The sequence below is a fragment of the Procambarus clarkii genome, chromosome 84 (assembly GCF_040958095.1).
Source record: "Procambarus clarkii isolate CNS0578487 chromosome 84, FALCON_Pclarkii_2.0, whole genome shotgun sequence".
NCBI classification, from domain to species: Eukaryota; Metazoa; Arthropoda; class Malacostraca; order Decapoda; family Cambaridae; genus Procambarus; species Procambarus clarkii.
Window position 1 is genome coordinate 21,636,870 of NC_091233.1, and position 26,597 is coordinate 21,663,466.

Sequence of the window (26,597 nt, forward strand, 5' to 3'; positions counted from 1 at the left end):
TTTGGCTTTCAGTCTCATCCTCTGTTGAGTCATCCCCAAGGGGTCTACGGCCCCCAATTTCAAATTCTTCTTCTACATCCTCACCTTCTGCATCACTTCGTTCATTTTCAGCTTGATCAAAGGCATCCAAGACATTGGGAATCTTGGTGGGAGTGAGCCTCATACCAGCAAACCTCCTATAGATGGCAGTAACCCTGTCTTTTCCACTTGATTCTGAGGCTCCTGTAGCCGAAACACCGCTTGGGCCTGGTGTTGGATCCATTATTGATGAATTTAGTGGGTTATAAACACACACAAACGGGTAATAATCCTTGAAAACGTGCGAGTTTGGCGGCCGAGGGGAGAGAGATCCGATCACGTGACGGATCGCTGGGTCAAGGCCTGTCACGTGACCCAGTAGGCCGACGTGACTTGCGGCCTACCCGAGAGAACGGGAATTTCATGGCGCGGAGTTTGAAACAAACCCCAAGTAAATCGGATTTAAACTGGATTTTTTACAAATATTTTAAACCGCACCGTAAATTTACGTCGTGATCCGACAAGCGGTTAGGGAAAACGCCCGTAATTCCAAGTCGAAAATCCAGAAAAGTGTTAAGGATACAAAGTCAGCAAAATTGAGTAAGGGGTTGATAAAACACACTTTATGTAAAATGATAATCTTAAGCCCCTACTGAACTGCTTAAGTGGCAAGATTTTTGTCTTGAGTAAAATCTTATAATCAATAGGAAAAACAGATGGGAGGAAAAATAAATGACTAGAGTAAACATGAAGGTGTTTAACAATTTATTTCAGAATGCGTGGTACAGTAATATAAAGCTGGCACTCTACTCTCCTACTGTAACATCAGTCCCATAAATGGCCTAGCAATACCTAAAAGCTTTCACTAGCAGATTACTCAAAAGACTCTTCACGCCAATTTGTCGCTTAAAAGATCACAAATGATTAGTGCCTGTATGAATTAACCTTACACTGTTTCCCATTTTCATTGACTGGGAAAGCATCATTCATCAGTAAAAGCAGTGATAAAGCAAAAAAGTAGTTATTGATAAAGAAAATCATTACTGTATCATTCACAATACAATAAACGGCAGCACAGATAAGCACTACCACTACATGGAGTGATTGACTGCTGCTAACGACTAGGTGCACAGTGCTCATGAATTATATAATTCCAAATACACTACTCCATTGTTACTCACCGCTTCCTCACACATGTTCATCAAACCTTTTCCTTGGCCTTGCTCTTCCTTCCTCAAATTCACCGAAATATGTTCTTCACCAGTCTACAATAATCCATTCATTCTACATGCCCAAGCCATCGATGAATGCCATCTCATTCTGGCACTTTATTGACATTGAAACTTCAGATCTCATTATATTTTCATTACATACTCTCATCTATTTTTAATACCACATGCTTCTTGTATCCATTTCAACTGCGACTATTTTTCATGTTCATACTACACCACAATCTCACTACCATATATAAGGCACGACCACCAATTCTTGCAGACCCTGGCTGCATCCACTTCCACATTAAAAAAAACTAGATAGTTTTCTACAAGGAGTGCCGGACCAACTGGACTGTGGTGGATATGTGGGCCTGTGGGACATTCCAAGCAACAGCCTGTTGGACCAAGCTCTCACAAGTCAAGCCTGGCCTTAGGCTGGGCTTGGGGAGTAGAAGAACTCCCAGAACCCCATCAAGCAGGTTTTTTTTTTTTAAACTTAGAGCTTTCATTGCAAGAGCCACTTTCCTTACCTAACATACCCTCCTCTCAAGTTCACAAATACTGCTTCCATCAATCGCACATCCTAGGTATTTTAACCGATACACAATTTCCAGCGCTTCACTTTCCACATTTATTCCATACACTCAATTTTTTTTGCCACAATTTTTCTTTAGTCCACATTCACATTTAAGTCTCCTCTCACATCCTGATACAATGTTCACCTACACAATTCTCTTTCACTCACTAAAAGAACTATTATCTGCATGCACCAAATTTTTTATACTCTACCTACTCATATTAGGAATATACAGTACTCAAGATTTAATTACAGCACATTTAATAAAATCAATAAAACATAAGCATCATTAAATTGAAAATGATTAACTCCATAATATAAACTTGAATTGCCGCTTGTTTTGCAGTTCCATTATAACCAACCAGTTGCCATTTGGCAAACCATGAGTGCTTTTCCGGTTGAAACTACAGGACTTGACTGTCTGCTGGTGTTAGGCTGAAAGTGTCGAGGAATTGCCTGGCTTTAACTATCTGTGCATCAACGCTGGCAAGAGCTGTCCCACCCGTTGCTTTATATTGCTCAACACTGTGCTCATAGTTCCACACAGATGATACATCATCTTCAAATAAGGGACTGAAAATATGAAAAAGCAAAGAGATACAAATATATATACCAGGTTACTTAATGTGCATTGCAGCACTTAAAACCTTATATTTGGTAATTGTACAGTACAGTATTTATTTTGATTTGCCCCTTTTCTATCATACATACTTACAATGGCTACAAAATCGCAATCTAATTCAAGTTGATTAATCTTTAATTACATTTTCAAGAATTAAGCCAACAGAAGGCAAATTACGTAAAGGAAATGATCCAATAAATGTATATCACAAAATTTATTCTTTTTAATATAACAGAAAACTACAAACCTTATTTTGGTGAGCTGATCTAGGGTGAGGTCTGACAGGTGGCAGCCAAGCTCCTCTGATAATTTCACCACTTCGCCAGCTTTGCCGTGTGCATTACGGAATGCCATCTGGAATGCAACAATAGCAAGATCCATTAACCTTTTATATGTAACTTGTATAAAGTAATAGACCAGTTTATAAATAAGTTACATCTAAAGGAATGTTGGTAAGCAAAGATTTGTCGTCAAAACTAGACCAAGAGTAACGGTATGTAAACAACTCAATAACCATTACCTTTGATTAATTGGCTAATACAGCCAATAGTTGTTCAAGTCATCTGACACAAAAACACATTCACCAAGCTACATTTGATTACGTTCACAATCTCTGCACAGCTCCAAGAAAAAAGGTAAACTGGAGCAGATGGTCTGTTAAGACCCAAAAAGGCCATAGGACTTGCACTTTAGAAGACCTAATACACTTGCCCTTTGGGTCACGGAAGCACACAACACGTACCAGAACAGGTGGAGAACAGGTGCACATCAGGATTGTGGGATAGAACTTCACACCAACGGAAGGCATATTTTCATAACACAAATTGTGTGTTATTCTTCAGACTTAGCTCAGTGTTACAATAGGTAATTGATCAGAATACTCTAGCTGGCAAAATGAAGATTAAGGGGAAACATCAAAATGGCCATCTGCACAGAGCACACATTTTCAAATTCAAATGAAAACTTATGACATCCTTAAAACTCAAACAAATAAGCAAACCACTACCAAGTAGCACTGCTTTAGTCTTTTTGCATAATTTGTAGGCATCAAAGGGAGCCGGTCAGCCGAGCAGACAGCACGCTGGACTTGTGATCCTGTGGTCCCGGGTTCGATCCCAGGCGCTGGCGAGAAACAATGGGCAGAGTTTCTTTCACCCTATGCCCCTGTTACCTAGCAGTAAAATAGGTACCTGGGTGTTAGCTGTCACGGGCTGCTTCCTGGGGGTGGAGGCCTGGTCGAGGACCGGGCCGCGGGGACACTAAAGCCCCGAAATCATCTCAAGATAACCTCAAGATCATGTGGCCTAGTTTCACTTTTTCCCACGCTTATACAGCATTTATCCACGGTTAATTTCATTTGTCGCATATTGCTCCATGCCCTTATTTTGTAATTTTGAAGGGCTTTACAATTGTCTAGTTTTTTTTAACTAACCTACTGGGGAAAATAAAACAATTATATAGTCTAACATTACTGGCACTAGTAACTGCAAAACCTTACACATCCTAGAACACCCACAATTCACTAGTAAAATTAAATTTAATACTTTAACTCACCCCTTTCTTGACAAGGTAATAGGCAACATCCGTTGATAACATCTCCTCAGACAAGGCCTTTCGACAGACATCCTCATGTATCTGCAGAAAACAAATTAATGAACACAGTATGAAATTAATATCGTGTTAGAGCAGCAGAACTTGGCACGCTTAAGGATCATTAGTAAAACAGGTTAATGAGAGATTTACATTTTGTCATAGTGGAGCAGAAGTTGATGAGAGATTTACATTTTGTCATAGTGGAGCACAGGTCAATGAAAGCTTTGTGTTTTGTCATAGTGGAGCACAGGTTGATGTAAGCTTTGTGTTTTGTCACAGTAGAACACAGGTTGATGTAAGCTTTGTGTTTTGTCACAGTAGAACACAGGTTGATGTAAGATTTGTGTTTTGTCACAGTAGAACACAGGTTGATGTAAGCTTTGTGTTTTGTCACAGTGGAGCACAGGTTGATGTAAGCTTTGTGTTTTGTCACAGTAGAACACAGATTGATGTAAGCTTTGTGTTTTGTCATAGTGAAGCACAAGTCGATGAGATTGTGTGTGAGCAGTGTTCTGAGAGGACCCTGGCCATGGATTAGAAAGCAGCCAAAGGGGCCTTCCTCAAAAATTTAAGCATCATTCAAATTTTGGTACAAATCTTCCACACATTACTTCTCTGCTGCATAATGTTGAGAGTAAAACTATATTTACAAATCCTCCTCCTCATTGCCCCATTACCTACTGTAATGAGATGGTCAACCCATGCAGTTATGAATGTGGCAACAGAGTACAAGAAATGTCATGGCATTTACAATACATAATACAGTTCAGGCATTTATTATAATAAAGCTTGCATATTGTCTAAATGCTTTAAGAAACTTTCACCACATGGTCAGTACTTCCTGAAATATATTTAACTTTAACCAGTGTTGCTGGAAAGCCTACCTGGCAAATATCTTACTCCATATTTCAACTGTATCAGTGTTGAACTTCTATTGTTCTAATTTTATAACTGACAATATTTGAATTATTCTTAAGAGTTTAATTTTTTAAACATTTAGTTTACTCCAACAATGCAGTTCCTGTATTTGTACTAAATACATGTTACAATATTTCCTAATTAAAGTTCAATATACAAAAGTTGTGTACAAATTCCCCTCCCTACTAGAATATTACTGACTTTGAGCGTTGCTACTGTTCCGGCTGCGACTTGCAGAATTCCCAGCAGTGTTGAGGCAGTTTCAAACATCTTCACCTTGTCTTCTTGGAGATCCTTATTATAGGTTGACGGCAGGCCTTTCAGAACCATCAAAAAACCACACAACTGGAATGTGGAACAAAGCATTAAAAGTAATTTGCTACCATGACACTCATGTGCGCTTAGTTGCAAACAATTTCACATAATGACTAAATTCTACCAAATACAATAAGAAAATTGTATTATTAATGCAATAGTAACATTAGTATGACAAGAATGTCTTTATATGAAAAACAAAAAAGGAACAATCACTGTTAAAGGAAAGACAAGCTAGGAATTTGTACAGTAAATACATTATTCATCGTCATCTCTTGCTCTTATTAAATGAATAATTAATTAAATTTATTTTTTCTAAATATTATACAAATATAAAATACTACTCCACTGTGCAGGCGATGAGTCACAATAACGTGGCTAAAGTATGTTGACCAGACCACACACTAGAAGGCGAACGGACGACGACGTTTCAGTCTGTCCTGGACCATTCTCAAGTCAATTCCATCGACTTGAGAATGGTCCAGGACGGATTGAAACGTCGTCATCCCTTCACCTAGTGTGTGGTCTGGTCAACATACTCCACTGTACAATAGTGTATTAATATTTGCGCATCTTAACATAAGAATATGTCTTGCTCAAATCCTCTCCAGTGGCGAGTACTGAAAACAGCCAACTGGAAATATTTTATTGACTGCAGTACAGTACTAAGCCAAGTGCTATAAATTAACTTAACTAAAAGCAGGCAGGCAGGTAGGAATACAAGCAGGACAACAGGCAGGTGTAGGTTGGCAAGTAGGAAGGCATGCAGCAGGCTAGACAGGGAAGGCATGCAGCAGGCTAGACAGGGAAGGCATGCAACTGGAATTATCAGATCTCGGTCATCAGAGACTAATCAGTCACGCGATTTCATCCTGTTCAGATAACCCACAATGCAAATAAAAACCTTTTATTACCTCCGACCTTAGTTCCCAAGTTTCATTCTGTGTCTGCGAGAATGTACTATTTAAATAGCTTTAAAACCACTATGCAATGCGAGAGAACAAAAACTAATGCACATTCAAAAGAATAACTAAATATAATGTATTTCAAGAAATCAGAACCAAGACATGCTTGCTTACAAATGAATAGTATCAACACCAAATCTATAACAAAGCAAGCACATCTTACATTTCCTGCCATAGTTCCGGCCTTTCCCCTTATCAGTTCAAGGCTGTCCGGATTCTTTTTCTGAGGCATGAGAGAACTGCCGGTAGCGTATGCATCGGAAAGCTTCACGAAGCCAAACTCGCTCGTGGAGTACAAGATGAGATCCTCTGCTAAGCGACTCAGGTGAGAGCATACCAAACTACCCCAAAACATGTATTCCACTGAAAATAAATGTGGTAATGTTAAGATAACAAATTTAAATCTTGTTAATTAGTTCATTTGTATGCAGACGAGGAGTCACAATAATGTGGCTGAAATATGTTGACCAAACCATCAAGTCGACTTGAGAATGGTCCAGGACGGACCGAAACATCGTCGTCCCTTCACTTTCTAGTGTGTGGTTTGGTCAACAGTTCATTTGTAGTTCTAATTCTTATTTCATAATAATAAATAAAAATATGATGTACTTTTTAGTTGTCAATTTGTTCCTATGACCTTACGCTGCTTTTCAAACCATTTTGTTCAACTTCCTCCCAGCCCCCTTGAAAAAAATAAATAGGAACCATAACAATTCTTATCTTTATTAAATTGTAATATGAAGAGATGAGGTACGTAGAAGATGAAAGGGTATCTTGAGTTATTAGGCGTTAGATACAGGAAAGGTAGCACTTGGGGTTCAGAGTAAAGTCCACTAATAGATTGCAAGATAAATACAGGATGAAGATAGAATACGAACATACGTAATGGGGAAAATAATGAAGGCTGCCAATTAAAATATAAAAAAAAACACAAACTGCTTCACAATGCTCAGTGGTCATGTAAGCTGCTGCTATACTGTATATATATAAATACTTTCCTCTTTTTGGTACTACAATCATTAAAGAGCATGTTATCTTCCTAGATATAAAATATAACATGTGAATTTAAACATTTAGTTTTGGGCTGCATTTTAACTCTGGAGGGATGGTGCAAAGAAAAAAACATGGTTTTGCAACCGTAGTTAAAATATACAGCTAATTAATAAGTACCTATGAACAAGTCTGGCATAAAACCAAGTACTACCTGAAGACTGGGGCACCTAAAGGAGCCCCAGAAAGGACAACGACCAAACCCTTCCTAGAAAATAACCGAGGAAATATGAATCGGTACCAAGGAAATCAACCCAGAAACACTTTGATAACTAATAGGCTAAGGATACACAAACTTGGTAGCACAAACACAATCATTGACAGTTTTTTCAGTTTTGGGTAATCTGTGATCGTCCAGTCATTCCTCCTAAAGCTTCCCAATGTCAAGAAACTGCCGTACTAAATTGCCCTCTCCTAACCTACCAGAGGATCTAAAACAGAAAACAGGACAGCATGTCAATTTCGTGAGTCGCAACCATTCTCTAGCATGACAATTTTTGCCCTTGTGTAAATTATGTCAAAATGCGACATGCTATTAGGAGGATAGGTTGGATCGTCACACTAGATTCCAATTCCGATACTTTGTAGTCCTGCACGTGTCCAGAGGTTTGGTAGCATCATAAATGTGTGACACCAGGGAAACTACTGCGTAGTTGCTAACACAAAAATGCTTGCCATATAGTTGGATAATTTGGTATTGTACAAGGAGAATTATGAAATTCAAATATGGTTAGATTATCTTGATTATGTAGATAAATGTTCACTATGTTTACTCACCTACAAAATCACGATCACTGACTGCATGAAGGCTGTTTTTTGTGACTTCTCCAAACCCAAGTTCTTTAGCCAGACTCTCTCTGTCAATGCTGAATGGATTTCCAGCTAAAGCTCCAGAACCCAGAGGACAGATGTTGACACGTGCATACAGACTACGAAGGCGTTGTAAGTCTGTCACTAGAGGCCATACATGGCTGAGTGGGGAAATTTTATAAATTATTTACCTGTATCTACACCAAAAAGCAATTATATTTTGTAAGCTTAAAATTGCTTCTATACTAAGGTACAGTATGTATATTTACAACTTGCTACACTTTTTCTATGCAAAGATGATCAAGCATTTTCCAATGTGGTCTTTTTAAATTATATTTGCTTGAATTTACCCGAGGGCCACTAATACTAGTGGCCTCAACGAGGACAGGAAGCTGGCAGCTTGTCAAAGGTACCCCCCATTTGCCCTGATGATGGTTTCTAGCTATATGTTAAAACTCAGCAGAGTTTTGCCGTTTATTGCTTTGGTGGGAAGGCAGTTGAACGGGTTTACAACCCTATAGGTGAAAAAGCCTCTCCTGTTTTATGTCCTACATTGTGGCTTGTCGAGCTTTAACTTATTCGTGTTACATCTGACCTTTTGAAGAAACTGTCTGGATCGACATCGTCCAAATTGTTTAGTATTTTGAAGGTTTCTATGAGATCTTCCCTGTCATATCTGGTCTGCAGTGTTGTCAGCCCAGTGGCCTTCAACTGTTCCTGATACGAGAGATGACTAAGTTCTACTATGATTTTTGTTGCCCAGTGTTGCACCTTTTCCAGAGCAGCTGTGTCTTTCTGAAGATGAGGTCTCCATGCTTGGATGCAATAATCCAGGTGGGGGCACACCAGAGACTTATACAACTGAACGACTACTTTCTTTTCCTTGAAGATAAAGGTACGCTTGAGTAATCCCAGGGCTTGGTTCACTTTTTTACTGCCGCTCTCACTTGTTGTGTAACTTTAGTGAATGATGGATTCTGGTTCCAAGAGCCTTTTCTTCAGCTATCTGTTGTAAGGTAGTGCTATCAATTTGGTAGTTGTGACATGGATTGATATGCCCCCACATGCAAGGTCTTGCATTTATCGACATTAAAAAGCATTTGCCAGTCATCTGACCATTTGTGGAATTCATGTAGATCTCTTTACAAGGTCTTAATATCACTTTCACTTCCCACTTTACCATAGAGTTTTGTGTCATCTGCAAATTTGATATGGTTTGTAATATTCTCATATTCTCATCTATGTCATTAATGTATACGACAAAAAGGGTTGGCCCCAAAATGGACCCCCGTGGCACCCCACTTAACACATTTCCCCCAGTCAGATTCATTTCCACTTAGTACGACCCTTTGTTTTCTATGTTTTATCCATTCCAATATTCTCCCATTTATATACTGTATATAAACTACATATTCACATTGCTTTTTGGCATAGTTCCCTCACCATTTATTTTTGACAATAATAAAGTAAAATAATGGAAAGAGGAGAATTTATCTCATCTATTACCGACTTATATTGTCTATTATCGACAGATATTACTTATCTGACCAGCATCTAATCAGAGCTGCCAGTTGTAACCAAAACACCAGGCAAAGCATTTTAAAGGACATGGCCACCACCCTCAACCAATCCAACCTTTTCCTCTAGAAAAAAGTGGGAAGGAAGTAGGGAAGCAAATTGAAGTGTTCAAAACAGCTGTCAGGTACAGTGAGTCAGACTGAATTCTGTCACCATATACTAGTGGGGGAGAGTGAGGGAGAGTGAGGGAGAGTGGGTACTGCAGGAGTGGAGATAACTGAATAGAAGTGGAATCCACAACTGAAGTAACAGACAGGGTAGAGGACGAGCCGAAATCAACTTACAACTGCTCGGAGATCACCTGCACTGTACATGAACATGGTATTACATGTGATAGACAGAAATAGATGTGAGCCTTGCAGTCCACTTCTATTAAAAATGAAGTCAAATTAGAAAACTGAACATGGAGTTACCACGACCTGACATTCTGGAAGGCAGGTGCAGAAAGAGCACTTATCACAAAGTGCCCCAAGAAAGACCTGAAAAAACCAAGAGACGGCTTCCTTTCAATCAAGTTCCTGTCATCGGCCAAAAAGCACCACTTTGTCAAAGGCAAAACAAGGGGTTGTCTGCCAGCCAGGATAAAAAACTAGGATGCTAAACAGAATCTATGCTTTAGTAACTTTGATAAATTAAAGTACTCAAAGTTCATGATTCCTGCGATTTCTCTTTCACAACAAGAGCCAAAGCAAGTCCCAACAAGTCACACTAAGAGCAAGACAAAACAATGGAAACCAGATAATTAACCCAAGAGCTCAGGTATCTCTGGTGGAGCAAGGGAAAGTTAAATCGATCACTGAGGAAGGCACAGCCCCGACACCACACCCAATGTGGGTGGTATAAACACAATCATGAAATGTAACTGAAACAGAGCAACAGCCCATCATGGCCCAGCTGGTCCAGAGACAGCCAGCACCACTTAACTGAAAATTGTGGAGCAGCAGGTAGGACTCGGGAGCAATGCAACCTTGACAGGCAACATGTAAATTTACCCGATTTACCAGAGGGCCACTAACCCTAGTGGCCTTGACGAGGACAGGAACCCAGCGGCTTGTCAATGGTCTCCTCCCAACCATCTGCCTTGATCTTTTCTAGGTACATTTTAAAATACCTACCCAAAATAATAATATAAATAAAATATATTTTAGATATATACCTAAAATACAGTATAAAAAAAATGAGGCAGGCAGTAAACCCTGGGTGACGTGGGGTGCCATCTTGTGGTGGTTTGGGGCATCATGATTCAAGTAGTTTGTCTACGGTATCACTAGTTTTTTTGTGAATTTTGTTTAGCTTTTTGGGTCTAAACCCTGGGCTCTCCTGGCCAATAAGAACCATTTTCTTGTCCTGGCTTCTATGAAGGGATAGGGTGGGTCTCAGAGACCTGGTGTGATTACCTAAGGCGTGGCAATACCAGTGCTTAAGCTTATGAAGGCCATTCCAGACAAAAAAAATTTTGGAGGTCTAGAACTTGACAAATTTTCATTCAAATTTAGACTTGTTCCTTATGAGATTTTCAGAAATGCAACCCTATTGATTTGAACAAGAAGTATGTTTCCGAGTGATCCTTTCCAAACATTTGCAGATAATGAATTGCAATAATGCAGTTAAACAACTCAACCCCACACATCAAATAAAATAAAAGTGATGACGTTTGGTCTGTCCACGGTAGACTGATATGTTGTCACAGTTGTTTAATTTCATTTGTGTGTGTGTGTGTTGGGTTGTTTCCAAAACATACCTTTGCCACATAATAATGGTCATAAGAGTAACTACTCTATGCACTTCCCATTTATACTATGTAATATTTATGGATAAGTGCATATTAGTGACTTTATACACAATTTCTGTATCTACTAATTAACCACTACCATGTTCTTAAATAAGAATACTTATAAAATATACATATTATATAAATACAGGCAGTAGAACTCACCTCAGTAGCCAGTGGGACCAGCGGATGGGCTGTGCCCGCTGCAGGTGCGTGTAGCCAGGCATCAAGATGTGCTTCTCAGCATCAGCACGATCAACAAAAACCTGACATCAGAGATAGCCGTTATTTCTTAAGAATCGGTAATAATGAGGTAAATGATTCAAGACTTGGGTAAATAATTACCAAGTTAAAGAAGTTAAAAAAAAGACTAAAAACATAATTATGGTACCTTACCTTACCTTGAGGTTAGGTAAGGTACCATAATTATGTTTTTAGTCTTTTTTTTTGGTACAATAGACAGCCAGAAGCAACACCAGCCAGTTGAAGTTATTGTAGAACAGGCAAGAGAGACACCTGGAGGAACGGGATGTACTCATTAACTAAAGCTTTAAGCATAACACTGGAAAGAACAGCTTCCAAAAATCTAAAAAAAGAAAAGGCAAATGTAGTTAAAATATTCAATAAAGGGTAAGAATATCCAATGCAAAATACTGAAAAAAATAATAATCAGGAAAAGAATTGTAGAAATTCAGAATGTAAATTTTGTAATGGAAGGAAAACAGCACGAGATGGGGAGGGGGGAGGAAAAAATGATGCTTGAGAAACCTTATTGAATTCTATGACTCACTAACATAATACAGGAGTATGAAGGATGGGTAGACTGCATCTTCCTCAACTGTCAGAAACCTTTTGATAGCTCCTAAATAGACACCGAACTAAGGATGAGAGTATCTGACAGACCGGAAACCAGGTTAAAAGTCAAAGAGAATAAGTTAAGTTGGAGAGAAGTCAAATGGTGGGGATCTCCAGGTCCTAGAATCATTTACAGTGACACCTCGGCTTACGAATGCCCCTCTTTACGGATTTTTCGGGTTACGGGCTCAATTTCTTCATAAAATCCGAATCGGGTTACGAACTTTGCATCAGGCAACGTAGTTTGTTGACTGCATATGGCCGACCTAGCATGTGGTAGCACGGCAACCACGCCTCAGTTTACCAATGCCTACCGCCTAGTGATAATTACGCCTGAATTCTTTGTAAAGAATTTGTGTTTTTCCGATTTTTGGGTATTTGAACATAAAAGTAATTATTATATATCTCGCCATGGGTCCCAAGAAAGGCAGTGGCAAGGTTCAACCTCAGAAAATAGTTGTGAGTAGAAGTAGTAGAGGATGTCCCTTCCTCATTAAGAAAATGTGTGAAGTATGGTAAGAACTGCAAAGTTTTGTTGAAAACACTACAGACACTTTACTTATTTACTACATCATTTACTACAGACACATGTTAAAATGTAGGGAAAAACAAGTGTCTTTAGACAGATTCTTAGCAAGACAAGCAAGCATTGAGCCGCAAGCAGGGCCTAATGGTACTCCTGCAAAACGTAGGAGAGAGAGAGTACCCCAGAGAAGTCATCACTGCCTGATGTTATAATGGAAGGGGACTTCCCTTCCAAACAGTAACACCTCTCCTCCTCCTCTCCCCCCCACTTCTCACCATCTTCCTTATGTCAACACGTATCATCAATAAAAGGTAAGCAATAACTTGTACATACTTTAGTACTAAAGATTTGGGTGAATTAGGTATAAAATTTACTTTGAAGTTAACATTTTTGGGAGTGTGGAACGAATTAATTCAATTTACATTACTTCTTATGGGAAAATTTGCTTCAGTTTACGAACCGTCTCTGGGAACGGATTAAATTTGTAAACGGAGGGGCCACTGTATCTTTCTAATTTCTGTAAATTACTTACCAAAGACAGCAAGCTTGTACATGCCAATGTTTGCAGATGATGTAAAGTTAACGAGGAGAGCAAGGACTGAAGGCTGGTGCAAGAAGACCTTGACAAGCTTCAGAAGTTGGCAGATAAATGGCTTCTGGAATTTCAATCCAAATAAGTGCATGGTAATGAAGATCTCCTGTCTCCTGAGGAGAGACAGGAGACATGTAGGCAAGTACATATATGGAAAAGATAACTACAAGAAACAATCCCAATACTAACTCCAGAAGCTCATGTGAATAGTATAGTATCAATGGCATATTGGTAGTTGGCAAATATATGAACAGCATTTAAGAATACAAAAAAAAAAAAAAAAGAGGCTTCAAGTCCATACACACACAGTCGTTATACGACAAAGAGTACTGGGAAGACGGGACACCACGAGTATAGCTCTCATCATTAACTACACCTAGATAATAAATGGCTATACGAGACCATTACTGGGGCATGCAGCACCAGCCTGAAATCTGCATCTTAAGAAGCACAAATGAAATCTGACAAAGTACAAATGACTAGACAATAACGTGTCTTGTACTGTAATACAGTACAAAAGTTTACAACTAGGTTAGTACTGCTATGAAAACAAATTAACAGAACTCAACCTCAACTTTAGAGGGGAGAAGGAACAGGGTATATAATCACTATGTACAAGATACCAAGGTGAATAGACAATGTGGACAACGACATCATTTAAAGTGACAGGAGGTAGGACAAGTGGAGACATCAGTGGAAGCTGAATACATAATTGAGTCATAGATAAATAAAGAATTTACTTTGACATGCCAGGTACATTTACAGTCACAAAATGGTCACTGGGTCAGAATGTTAAAAAAAAAAGTGTCAAGATGTTCGACATGGTGTGCACAACTTAGGAAAAGATTCGGGCTACTTTGCAACATTTGAAAATTTCACAAGTATACTGCTTTCTCAATTAGTATTTGAGGCCTCCATTAAACATCTGCAATCTTGAAAAGTAACTTATGTTTTTTGGGACATTTTTCCCATGCTTAGGGCATATGTTTAACAATATACTTTAACAATATACTTTAACAATATACTTTAACAAGATAAAAACCTTACTTTGAATATTATTTTTCTGTTCATATACAGGTAATGTTTCATGTAACCCTTACAAAATGCAAGGGTTAATGTGATAACCCTGATTACCTCCTGGGCACCATTCCTTCCACCCGTCCCATCCCAAATCCTTATCCTGACCCCTTCCAAGTGCTATATAGTCATAATGACTTAGTACTTTCTCCAGATAGTTCCCTTCCCCTTCCTGTGCTCTAACCGCCATATGCATTTTTTCTTATTACTTTTGTAAACTATTTTTGTCAAGAGCACAACAATCTAGAACTAAATTAGCTGAGCCATTTAAAAGTTATTAAAAGCAAAAACTGTGGCACTGCTAAATAAAATAATAAAAGAATGTATAACCTACAATTCTGATGTACTAAAGAGTACTGTACATCCTCTCAAATTGGAATGTTACATACAAATAATTGAAATTTTATTTCTCCTCTTGAATTGGAATAGTGCAGGTGGCTGATTAGCACTCTTCCCAATTAGTTAGGTTATCTTGAGTTATCTTGAGATGATTTCGGGGCTTTAGTGTCCCCGCGGCCCGGTCCTCGACCAGGCCTCCACCCCCAGGAAGCAACCCATGACAGCTGACTAACACCCAGGTACCTATTTTACTGCTAGGTAACAGGGGCATAGGGTGAAAGAAACTCTGCCCATTGTTTCTCGCCGGCGCCCGGGATCGAACCCGGGACCACAGGATCACAAGTCCAGTGTGCTGTCCGCTCGGCCGACCAGTTCCCTAAGGTTAAGGCAAGTACAGTAGTTAGGTGGGTTACCATTGATGCAGTCTTGGCAAGGATGACCTTAAACCATAGACTTCCTCTTGCCAACATAGTGCACCCATACACAATTACATCGTGTTCACTTATGTTCCATACAATCCTCTAAGGCAACATTTCACACCATGTGATATAGTAAACACATTCCAGAAAAAAAAAATCCCCGTTACCTTAAGTAGTTTAGTCAAATGAGGCACAAGGAGTGTAATATGTTCCCGAAGCCACAACCTCATGTCCACAGCCACTTGGTCATTGCGGCTCCTGCCAGTGTGCACTTTACCACCAACATCGCCAACAAGTTCCTGGGAGTAAACAGGATAGCTTAATACACCCATAATATACAACTATCTTTAGCAATAAATCATTAATAAGTCTTATATAAGTGGTCAAAAGATAAAATGACAACTTGAGTGCATTATCTATTATAAGGTCATACATACACTGTACAGTGAAGATTGCTTGTAACTTAATAGATCAAGTCTGCCCGAAATGGTGTGCATACTAGTGGCTTTACAAGAATGTAAACACACCCTGCTATGTACTCTCATGAACCCAATGTACCTTCTTGTAATACAGTAATATATTTATATTATTAATAATAATAAAATATATATATATAAATATAAATAAATAAAATAAATAAGTAGCTCCACCAAAAACACAGCCTAACGAATCATTCTAACAATTATTTTCCATCCAGAGTCTGTATACTGTACCTACTACCCAATACAGTAACTGCAGTACAGTACATTACAAAGTCACTTGCAAATATGCTAGATCTTAACACACCTTGAAACATACCTAAGCACTGATATCACTATCATTCACATGCCCTTAAAATGATTTTTTCACTTTAATTGATCATTCCCTATCAATTCGAAGACTATCTTGTACATGTAATCTTTCAGCTGTCTCAAAATAGGAATTACTGCTTCAAATTGTTTATGGCCTATATGAATCTTGAATCATGCAGCTGTACAAAGTTAATATTAATTCAGTAATGTTGTACTGTAGTTGTTTTACTAATTAACTTACAGTATTCTAACTGTGAATAACTACATATGAGTGATTAAGGCAAAACATAAGAGATTGACAACATTAAACAAAATGGATAGCCATCAGGATCAAGCAAATACAGTTTGATTAAGCTGTTACTCATTTCTAAATATTATTAACTGGATGAGCATGAATATTAGTAGAGTTGGGCTATAAAATTCATTACAATGTAATATAGTGTAATGTAATATACAATGTAATATAGTAATATTACAATGTAATATAGCGATATGATGCAACCGGCAGGTTGCATCATATCACTTCCATTACTTAATCAGAAACCCAGCATTGAATGTAATGAAAAACCTCTTTCTGGAGGGAATCCTTTCCCAGTGGCTCTGAATAACTAACCACAGAGCAAATATGGGACTAACCAGGAAGGAGTGGTAGCAGACACTTGAACAAAGATAATGCAGGCCAGGAGACGTGGTCCAAAGTAACACACGACTGACTGGTACCAGGAACAATGACTAAATACTGGGCCGTCAGAATCCTGTTAGAATGACAAAGCCCTTAAGCCCTAGGACATGTAGAAGACTGCGGCCAAACCCGCATATCTGAGAACATCGTAGGCCTGAGGGCAGACTGCAGGTTAGCAAGACCTAATGACACTGCAGACGACCCAAGAAATGCAAGTCGTGGAACAGGGAAGCAAGAAACATCTAAATGACCACCACAGTGCAACCTTGAAATGGAAAATCACACCCGTAAACCGGCAGCTGCCTGGCAAGCCCCAGAGAGGAAGGAGGCCGAGACACAATGGAGACAAAGCACGCATAATGTGCAAGACTCTAGGTCGTAGGCATCACAGACCTAACAGACAGCAAGGCGGAGGCTGAGAATGACTGCCGAGAAGTAGGAGGATTGATAAACCAACCCGTTCTTGTGAGCATTCCCAACATCAAGAAACTGTTGTACTAAAGTGTCCTATCCTAGCTTACCAGAGGACCCACGAACAGAAAACAGGACTGTCAATTTCACAAGCCGCTTCCATTATCTTGTATAAAAGTTTTTGGCCTTTGGTAAGTTTGTCAAAATGCGAGATGTTATTAGGATGGGTTGGACAAGCGCACTACAAACTCACAAGTAGCGAGTGCAGACTCCTGGGTCGAAATAAAACTAGCTATGCTGTAGACCCCCAGGAAGAATTACAAAGGCCTGACAGTAACCAGCCAAGCAAAAACCCCAGGTTTTGGGGCTGCTCATTGCAAGAACAGTCACTAAACACAGCTAAAACTATAAGGCTACTAATGGCAACCATGGTGCACCATGCAAACAAGCATGCAAGCCCCAGTGAACCCGAGCACAACCAAAAGAATGCCCCCAAACAGATAAATCAGTCATGAATAGCCCAATAGTCATGAATAATGCCATCCACATTTGTGAACCAAATTTTCATAGAACTCATTTCTACTGGGCTGCTTTGTTTCCTCCCAATGGGTAGATTCTGCCCTTGGGCTAGACCCATTCCAGAGGCTGGCATTTGCAAGTGTTGCTCTAGTTACACACATTCATTACCCTGAGCTCTTTCCTCACTAGTGTAATTAGGCTCAATTTCTTGCTGTGTCAGATTCCTGTTGGAGAGATATATGGTGTGAAGCTGTCTGAGGCTGTGTGAAGCTGTAATAGCCATTTAACCTATGTTGTGGTCTAGTTCCCAAGGATCGTGGGGTGGGGTGTGTTCCTACAGGTAGAGGAATATGATGTATCCCTCCAACCTAATTCAAGCCAAATCACTCTTCATCCTCTACCACCTAAATGTGTATTGGGTTATCTTGAGGTTATCTCGAGATGATTTCGGGGCTTTTTAGTGCTCCCGCGACCCGGTCTTCGACCAGGCCTCCACCCCAAGGAAGCAGCCCGTGACAGCTGACTAACACCCAGGTACCTATTTTACTGCTAGGTAACAGGGGCATAGGGTGAAAGAAACTGCCCATTGTTTCTCGCCGGCGCCTGGGATTGAACCCAGGACCACAGGATCACAAGTCCAGCGTGCTGTCCACTCGGCAGACCAGCACCCTCCGACCGAGTACCCACTGATGCTCCGACTCTTTGCAGGTGTATCTTATCTTGACCAAAGTTTTGTCTCCAGTTCATGTGTTCCCTTCCCTTCTGGGGGTGGACCGAGGGTGGACCCTGACTGCTACATTTTTTATGGCCTAGGGTTAGTGAGCTTAATGTCCCTTTTCAGAAGAAAGTATTTGATTTTCAGTCCTGAAGTTCAGTTTGTTGGGATCCAAACTTCCCTTTCCTTTTTAATGAAGACTGAATCTTCACCTTTTTTAGCAGAGAACTCTTCTGATCGAGGTATGGTTCATGAGACCAAAGTGTATATTGCTAACTTTGTTTAGTGGTAATGTTGCAACATTATTCAAGGGGCCATGAGAGGTCAGCATCAGTGGCACCAATTTTTAATCCTCAGTCAATGGTATGCATAAAAGCCAGACTCTCCCAAATGATACAAAGGGTTGTCAAGCTTAGCCTACCTAATATACATATCCTAGGGCTCACACTGAAAAAAAAAAACACTGCCTTGACCATTTCCTTTTTTTCTTCTGTGTCCACTGCCAGCATAAGAACCCAGAGCCTCTGGAGATCAAATCATATCCTTACAATATACTCCTGATCTATGATCCTCATAAGCCCTTCATTTGTGGGAACAAGATTGCTTGAAAATGTGCTTTTTCTGACTCTCCCAAATGATACAAAGGGTTGTCAAGCTTAGCCTACCTAATATACATATCCTAGGGCTCACACTGAAAAAAAACACTGCCTTGACCATTTCCTTTTTTTCTTCTGTGTCCACTGCCAGCATAAGAACCCAGAGCCTCTGGAGATCAAATCATATCCTTACAATATACTCCTGATCTATGATCCTCATAAGCCCTTCATTTGTGGGAACAAGATTGCTTGAAAATGTACTTTTTCTCGGTGTGCCAATATTGTCATCAGACACCTGGCATGTTCAGTTTTCTGCATGTGCTCGTGATGAAAGTGAGGAAAGCTACAGAGGTACAACCCAGAAAGGCTGTTTCCATTTTCCCTCAATGAATTATTTCAGCTGTTTATCACACATAAACATGTCCCTGGAGAGGGTCTAGAAGTGAACTTGATGTACATACAATTTAGTCCAAGATATCATTACCCCCTCCCCCCCCCAATCACATACATATTCTTAGCATGTCCCCTTTTAGGAATAAAATTTTGGTAAAATCGTGCTAGGCAAATTGTTTACAATTGTGCCTTATTAAATTTCACTGCAGAAATTGGAAATCAGTGTCATGTTTAAAATTAAATTAATTTTCAAAGCATGCATCATTTGCTGCTATTCCAAGCAAGCCTTTCCACATCTTTTAACTCGTGTATGCCTCTCTATTTGAAGTTGGAATGGCAATAAATAGATTACGAAGCATGTTGAATACCTTGAGCCTCCGTTCATTGGCAGTGTGAATGTCTTCATCTCCTGGTTGAATAATAAAACTCTGATTGGCCCATTCACTTTTCACAACATTTAGACCATCAATAATGGCAGTACACTCTTCTTCAGTCAACAGGCTCGCTTTTTGAAGCGATTTGGCGTATGCAATACTGCCCTGGGAAAAAAAATTCATCAGTTTAATGGCACACTTCTTCACGAAGCAAATGTACAGTATAGATCCTAAATTATTTAAAGAAACAATAAGCTTTATTGTGCAAGAAAAACATTATTCTAACTTATACAATTTTGGAGTTACTGTACCACAAAACAGGTTACTGTACTGTAACCTTCCTCAAGGCAGACAATAAGTGTATGGAAATTCAATAATACTGTAAACTGAAAAAAAAGTGGTTTTGAATTTAATGACAAAATACAAAATCCTAACACTTAAATTCTAAACCTATGCTGAAGGTTCGAACAATACATTTAACAAGGTACAGTACATACAAGATAGACAAAATATTGCAATTATAATGAAAGAAAAATAAATTGTGAAATGAAAGGGGGGGGGGGGGGGGGAGAAATACAAAACAAGGGATGAAAGCAATTAAGAAGGCTAACAAAAGGCAGTGAAGGAGGCTGACAAAAGATCACATAAAAAACAGCAAGACGGAACAAGAAAGACAAATGTAGGAGTTAAAACTGCACCCATCTTGTCTACTGAACAGTGCAACAGTATACTACATGTAGAAAACATCAAGATGAAAACACAAAATCAATCACTGCCCAAGACATGATAATTTTACTTTTTAAGAAATGTGGTGGAAAATTATAATAATTTAATGCATAACAGCGGAAAATACTCGGGATTGCTGTTAAATTTTTTCCTACTACTGCAGGTAGGCCAAGGTCCAGGCTTCCTTAACGATAGTGAGAAGCAAGACTGTTTCCGAGAGTGGATCCAAGCCCTACACATCCATCATGGCCCAGCTGATACAGTAATAGTCATTACAGAAAATAAAACCACACTTGCGTTTGCAACACCTGATAAATGTTCCCCCTCATAGGAGTGAAAGTGAAAATAGGCCTATGTCAAGATCCAAGAACCTATCTTTTAATCCTCAAATGTTAAAATAATACAGAGTAATTACTTAAATTCTGCAGTTCAGTTTAATTAACTTAGCCTTACAGTGTTCCAATCGCTTGAGAACAATTTGCCCAACTGCTCTAATCGTCTGGAGATTAGAGTAGCTTAACAGCTTAATCAAAATAGTAAGAGCAGAGGCGAGGAGTGCAAGTTATACACCTACATATCCATCCTTGCCTCCCTTCTCTCTGCTCACTTTAAAGTGCCACATTCTTACTAAAAAATACCTACCCACTTTATGAGGACATCATGACATCATTTGACACTAGAGACCTCTGTACATTGTTTGCAATATACAGTATTTGAAAAAATCCCAAGTTCCTTAGTCTCCCTTCAGGATCTAACCATGTTTGGTGCATCATTCACAGACTGAATGCACAGGGAAGCCATGCACTGAACTTTTAACAACTGCCAGTCAGGATATCCATTTACGTATTTGCTAGAAAAATTTGTGCTATGTGCAATTATATGTCCAATAAAGTGAGAAACAATGCGAATAAATAGACCAAGTTATTCCCATATGGCACCTTGCCTCATTTCTACCGAAAAATCCCAACGTCTCCGGACCACTACAGCTAAACCACAAAAAGTAGAGAATTTTTACATAGTATACAGGAAGCACAAAAATCTAATTAACAATGTCAAAAGAAACATTTATTTGTTCATGATTTGTATATATTTTTTTTGCACATGACAAGACAATGCATCAAAATAACCTGCAGAGTTAGGGGGTTAAATAATGCACAAATTTATTATTATTATAATTATGATTTTTGTTAATTATATTTATTAAACTGATTTGCATTTCATGGCTCTGCAAGTTGCCACCGCAGTCGACTAGTGAGTTACAGCTTTGCAGTGCTACTGGCAAGCGGGTAATTCACTAGGCAGAACTGCAGAAAATTTGCATTTTAGATATATTTGTCAAGTATTGTATATAAAGTTGCAATATTTTTGAAGACACATACTTTGTAATATTTCTGGTAAAGACATACGTACAGTACTTAATTGGACACTCCCATTTCGTAAAAACAATTGTCAAAAAAACATTAATTACGTATTCGTAATAAATAGTAAAAGGAGCACAATGTGGAAGAAATGAATAGAAACTAAAGCAAACTTAGAATATTACTTGTATATCCTGCTTCCACATAGCCTTGTCGTACGACATGGAGGCATTAAACTGTTCCATCACGGGATCGGTCGAGGAGTCAAACCTGCCCCCCCACAGCTTCACAGCCTCCGAACCTCCTTCACTTGCCATCTCTAAGGCTTTTATTCAAGTCTGCAACAAAGAAAAAAAAAAGGGCAAATGAATAATGTTTATTGGAAGATATAAGAGACATAAGCACAGCAGCATATTCATACAAAATTCAAGATGACAAGTATATTATAATATATATTATATATTAGTGGTATAGTGGTATAGCAGTAATATAGTATATATAGTGGTATTATATATTATTATTATATATAGTGGTAGTATTTATATACTATATATATATATATATATATATTATATAATATATATGTAATGATTGCCCATTTATTGCACTTTACCAAACTTTGTTTTCCAACTCTCAAAACCATATACTGTATATAGTTAGGTTAGGATAATATGATATTTCTAAAATATCTAAATGTCTTACTGAATTTTCTTGAATTTGTTGATTAGATTATATTCATTTGTTCTTATTGTAGTTAATTATTTTGAGGATTTGTAATTTTCTCCCGATTACTTTGATTTGTGTTATTTCAGATATAATATGTACGGAACAAAGTTAATTATGGCTGAAAACTTAATTATAACTCATTGTAGTACTCTCTTTATACGAATTTATACAGATTTGTTGTATATTATTTACCTACATATACTTCATAAATATTTATTTATTTTGCTTAGCTTAGGCTGTATTAGACTCTGGTTTGGTTGGATTGGCTAGGTAATCCTGTCAATCAATCAATCACTTAGTCCCACCTACACATCAAGACTACCAGCCAAATCTAGCATTAAACTTGGTTTATTCACAGTATTAATATTTATATTTTAACAAATTATCCAAAATGGGGAATTAAAATAAAGCTCCCCAAATTTTCTGGAGTAATCACCAATATCCCTTTAGTTAATTCATATAACTATGCAAGTTTTGTAGCACAATGGTCTAATGCTTTGGCTCACAGGTCAGGAGGATCCCGGGTTCGATTCCCGGCCAAAATAGAAACGGTTGGCTATATTTCCTTCCACCTGATGCCTCTCTTCACTTAGTAACACCGGCACTCGGGTGCAAGGCAACTGTTGTGGCTTGCATTCCGTGGAAGGAGACCTCGAGTAGGCCTAGGCACCGGCTTCCTTTTCCCCAAAAATAAACGGTTATCAAACTAATATTGTCTAGTAAATCTACTGTATATACTCCTATTGTCTAATAAATCCACTGTATATACTCCTATTGTCTAATAAATCCACTGTATATACTCCTATTGTCTAATAAATCCACTGTATATACTCTAATCACACCCAGCACCAACACAGTAACAGCCACAAGCAATGACAGTGTGGGCAAAGACCTTTTTTTCCAAAAGGAAATATTCCCGTGTGTGGAGTCACGTACTGAAGGTTTGGCGGTCACCTTATCTAGTGAAGGGGGGAACCAGCGCCAAGTTGTGTAGCGCTAACCGCTACATGTGCAGGCGCTCTGTAGCGCTTGTTGCTATGTAGGGGCGACTGGGTAGCGGTTCTTGCTATGTGGGGGCGGCTAGGTAGCGGTTGTTGCTATGTGTGGGCGGCTGGGTAGCGGTTGTTGCTACGTGGGGGCGGCTGGGTAGCGGTTCTCGCTATGTGGGGGCGGCTAGGTAGCGGTTGTTGCTATGTGGGCGCGGCTGGGTAGCGGTTGTTGCTATGTGTGGGCGGCTGGGTAGCGGTTGTTGCTATGTGTGGGCGGCTGGGTAGCGGTTGTTGCTATGTGGGGGCGGCTGGGTAGCGGTTGTTACTATGTGGGGGCGGCTGGGTAGCGGTTATTGCTATGTGGGGGCGGCTGGGTAGCGGTTGTTGCTATGTGGGCCCGGCCGGGTAGCGGTTGTTACTATGTGGGGGCGGCCGGGTAGCAGTTGTTGCTATGTGGGGGCGGCTAGGTAGCGGTTGTTGCTATGTGGGAGTGGCTGGGTAGCGGTTCTCGCTATGTGTAGGACGGCTGGGTAGCGGTTGTTGCTATGTGGGGGCGGCTAGGTACCGGTTGTTGCTATGTGGGAGCGGTTGTTGCTATGTGGGCCCGGCTGGGTAGCGGTTGTTACTATGTGGGGGCGGCCGGGTAGCGGTTGTTGCTATGTGGGGGCAGCTAGGTAGCGGTTGTTGCTATGTGGGAGTGGCTAGGTAGCGGTTCTCGCTATGTGGGGGACGGCTGGGTAGCAGTTGTTGCTATGTGGGGGCGGCTAGGTACCGGTTGTTGCTATGTGGGAGCGGCTGGGTAGCGGTTGTTGCTATGTGGGGGCGGCTAGGTAGCGGTTGTTATTATGTGGGGGCGGCTGTGTAGCGGTTATTGCTATGTGGGGGCGGCTGTGTAGCGGTTATTGCTATGTGGGGGCGGCTGGGTAGCGGTTATTGCTATGTGGGGGGCGGCTGGGTAGCGGTTGTTGCTATGTGGGCCCGGCTGGGTAGCGGTTCTTGCTATGTGGGGGCGGCTGGGTAACGGTTCTTGCTATGTGGGCCCGGCTGGGTAGCGGTTCTTGCTATGTGGGGGAGACTAGGTAGCGGTTGTTGCTATGTGGTGCAGGTTGGGTAGCGGTAATTGCTATGTAATTGATATGTATGGTAATTGCAAATATTTGAAAAGCTAATCTACAAGCAGCTTTAATCTTATCTAACTAAACACAATACACTTAGCTCTTGCCAATATAGCTTCAGACCCAAAAACAGCACTAACGATGCTCTGATTTGTATGATTAACTTGATACATGCAGCTCTTGATAAAAATGAGTTCCCTGTTGGGTTATTTGTTGACCTACATAAAGTTTTTGACACTCAAAAGTGTCACAACCTTCTTCTTAAATTACATCATTATGGAGTCAGAGGTCACTCCAATACCTTTAATCTTACCTTAGTGACAGGCTCCAGTATGTTACTGTGAATGATTCCATTTCTGCTAAATGTTATAGAGAATACTGAACTAAATAAAGTCCATCTTTGGCTAACTGCTAACAAACTCATCCTTAACACTGACAAAGCCGTCTATATTTTGTTTGGTAATAAATCCTTAGATCAAGTTAATCTAAGAATAAACAATATCCAAATTAGTAACAAAGTAGATGGTAAATTCCTTGGTGTTCGCATCGATAACAAGCTAAATTTCCAGGGTCATATTCAACATATAGCAAAAAAAGTTTCTAAAACTTTTGGCATTCTAACATCTGATATTATGTACCTCGCCCTGCCCTGGTGACGCTCTATTGCTCTCTCATCTATCCTTATCTCAATTATGGTATTTGTGCTTGGGGTTCTACTACCCAAAATCATCTACGTCCTTTAATTACTCAACACAAAGCTGCTATTAGAACAATATCTATGACCCCAGACAGCACTCGGTACCCTTACTTAAATCTTTCAATATGTTAGATATTAAGTCACTGCACATCCTCTCATGTGTACTCTTATATATTTAAAACTCTGAACTGTAATGCCAATCCTGACATTAAAAGCTTCCTAGAAGGTTGTAACAGAAGCCATGAGCACCACACCAGAAACAAATACCTATTTGATATTCCAAGAGTGCGCCTCAATCAAACTAGAAATTCTCTGCAACTCAAGGGACCCAGAATGTGTTATGACCTTCCCAATCATGTCAAAGGCTGTACCTCTCTCAACCAGTTTAAGAGAAAAACTAAATACTACCTAATAAACTTTATGTAACCTACCTTACCCCCTAAATGTCAACCCATGTCTTGCTATTTTCAAACAACACTGTTTGTTGACCAACTTGTAATACTACTGATTTCCGCCATTTTTTCACCCTTTTTCCCTTTTTCAACTCAATTTATGCTTTGATCTTAATTAAATTTTAGTCTAAGTGTTTTAGGCTTTAGGCATAGCATATACCAGCTCGATCTAGAAATCCAACATTATGTTTGTAACTCATCTTGTGTGTGTGTATATACTTTTACCTGAATAAACATTTGATTTGATTTATGCGGTGCGGGTTGGGTAGCGATAGTTGCTATGTACTTACCTAGTTGTACTCACCAAGTTGTGCTTGTGGGGATTGAGCTCTGGCTCTTTGGTTCCGCCTCTCAACTGTCAATCGACTGGTGTACAGATTCTGGGCTCCATCATATTTACATTTGAAGCTGTGTACGGAGTCAGCCTCCACCACATCACTGCCTAATGCATTCCATCTGTTAACTACTCTGACACTGAAAAAATTCTTTCTAATGTCTATGTGGCTCATTTGGGTACTCAGTTTCCACCTGTGTCCCCTTGTTCGTGTTCCACCAGTGCTAAATAGTTTGTCCTTGTCCAACCTTTCAATTCTTCTGAGAACCTTGTAGGTGATTTTCATGTATAACCTTACTCTTCTGTCTTCCAGGGACGTGAGGTTTAGCTCCTGTAGCCTCTCCTCGTAGCTCATACCTGTCAGTTCTGGAACTAGTCTGGTCTGGTCCGGTTGTGAGCCAACGTCTTCCACCTGTGTCCTTACTCTGCCCGCCTTCAGCTCCAAGGCCACAAGACTGCAACTACATAACGTAGTGATCT

The 26,597-nt window shown here is 39.7% G+C and overlaps 1 protein-coding gene across 5 annotated transcripts; it reads right to left on the minus strand.

The window, feature by feature from the left end:
- Nucleotides 1-760: 760 nt before the first annotated feature.
- On the minus strand, nucleotides 761-23,585 carry Argl (Argininosuccinate lyase). Of its 5 annotated transcripts, none has more exons than XM_045769599.2 (11): nucleotides 23,467-23,585; nucleotides 21,990-22,142; nucleotides 19,715-19,885; nucleotides 15,407-15,538; nucleotides 11,597-11,697; nucleotides 8,050-8,243; nucleotides 6,386-6,585; nucleotides 5,144-5,287; nucleotides 3,986-4,066; nucleotides 2,679-2,785; nucleotides 761-2,382 (listed from the first exon to the last, which is right to left on the minus strand). In XM_045769599.2, exons 2-11 carry the CDS (start codon nucleotides 22,119-22,121, stop codon nucleotides 2,214-2,216), a joined length of 1,431 nt encoding a protein of 476 aa, XP_045625555.2. In that variant the 5' UTR covers nucleotides 22,122-22,142; nucleotides 23,467-23,585; the 3' UTR covers nucleotides 761-2,213. The 5 variants fall into 5 exon arrangements, with proteins under 5 accessions (XP_045625555.2, XP_045625554.2, XP_069172711.1 ...); XM_045769598.2 differs by having other exon boundaries at nucleotides 23,423-23,544; XM_069316610.1 differs by having other exon boundaries at nucleotides 23,485-23,536.
- Nucleotides 23,586-26,597: the final 3,012 nt, after the last annotated feature.

Bases quoted from the DNA above. Each gene is read 5' to 3' on its own strand.
- Argl (XM_045769599.2), bottom strand. From the start codon at position 22,121: ATGGCAAGTGAAGGAGGTTCGGAGGCTGTGAAGCTGTGGGGGGGCAGG. The intron at 19,886-21,989 runs GTAATATTCTAA...TTTTTTTCCCAG, and splicing joins TGTGGAAGCAGGATATACAA to GGCAGTATTGCATACGCCAA. The intron at 15,539-19,714 runs GTATTCAACATG...GTTTACTCCCAG, and splicing joins CCAATGAACGGAGGCTCAAG to GAACTTGTTGGCGATGTTGG.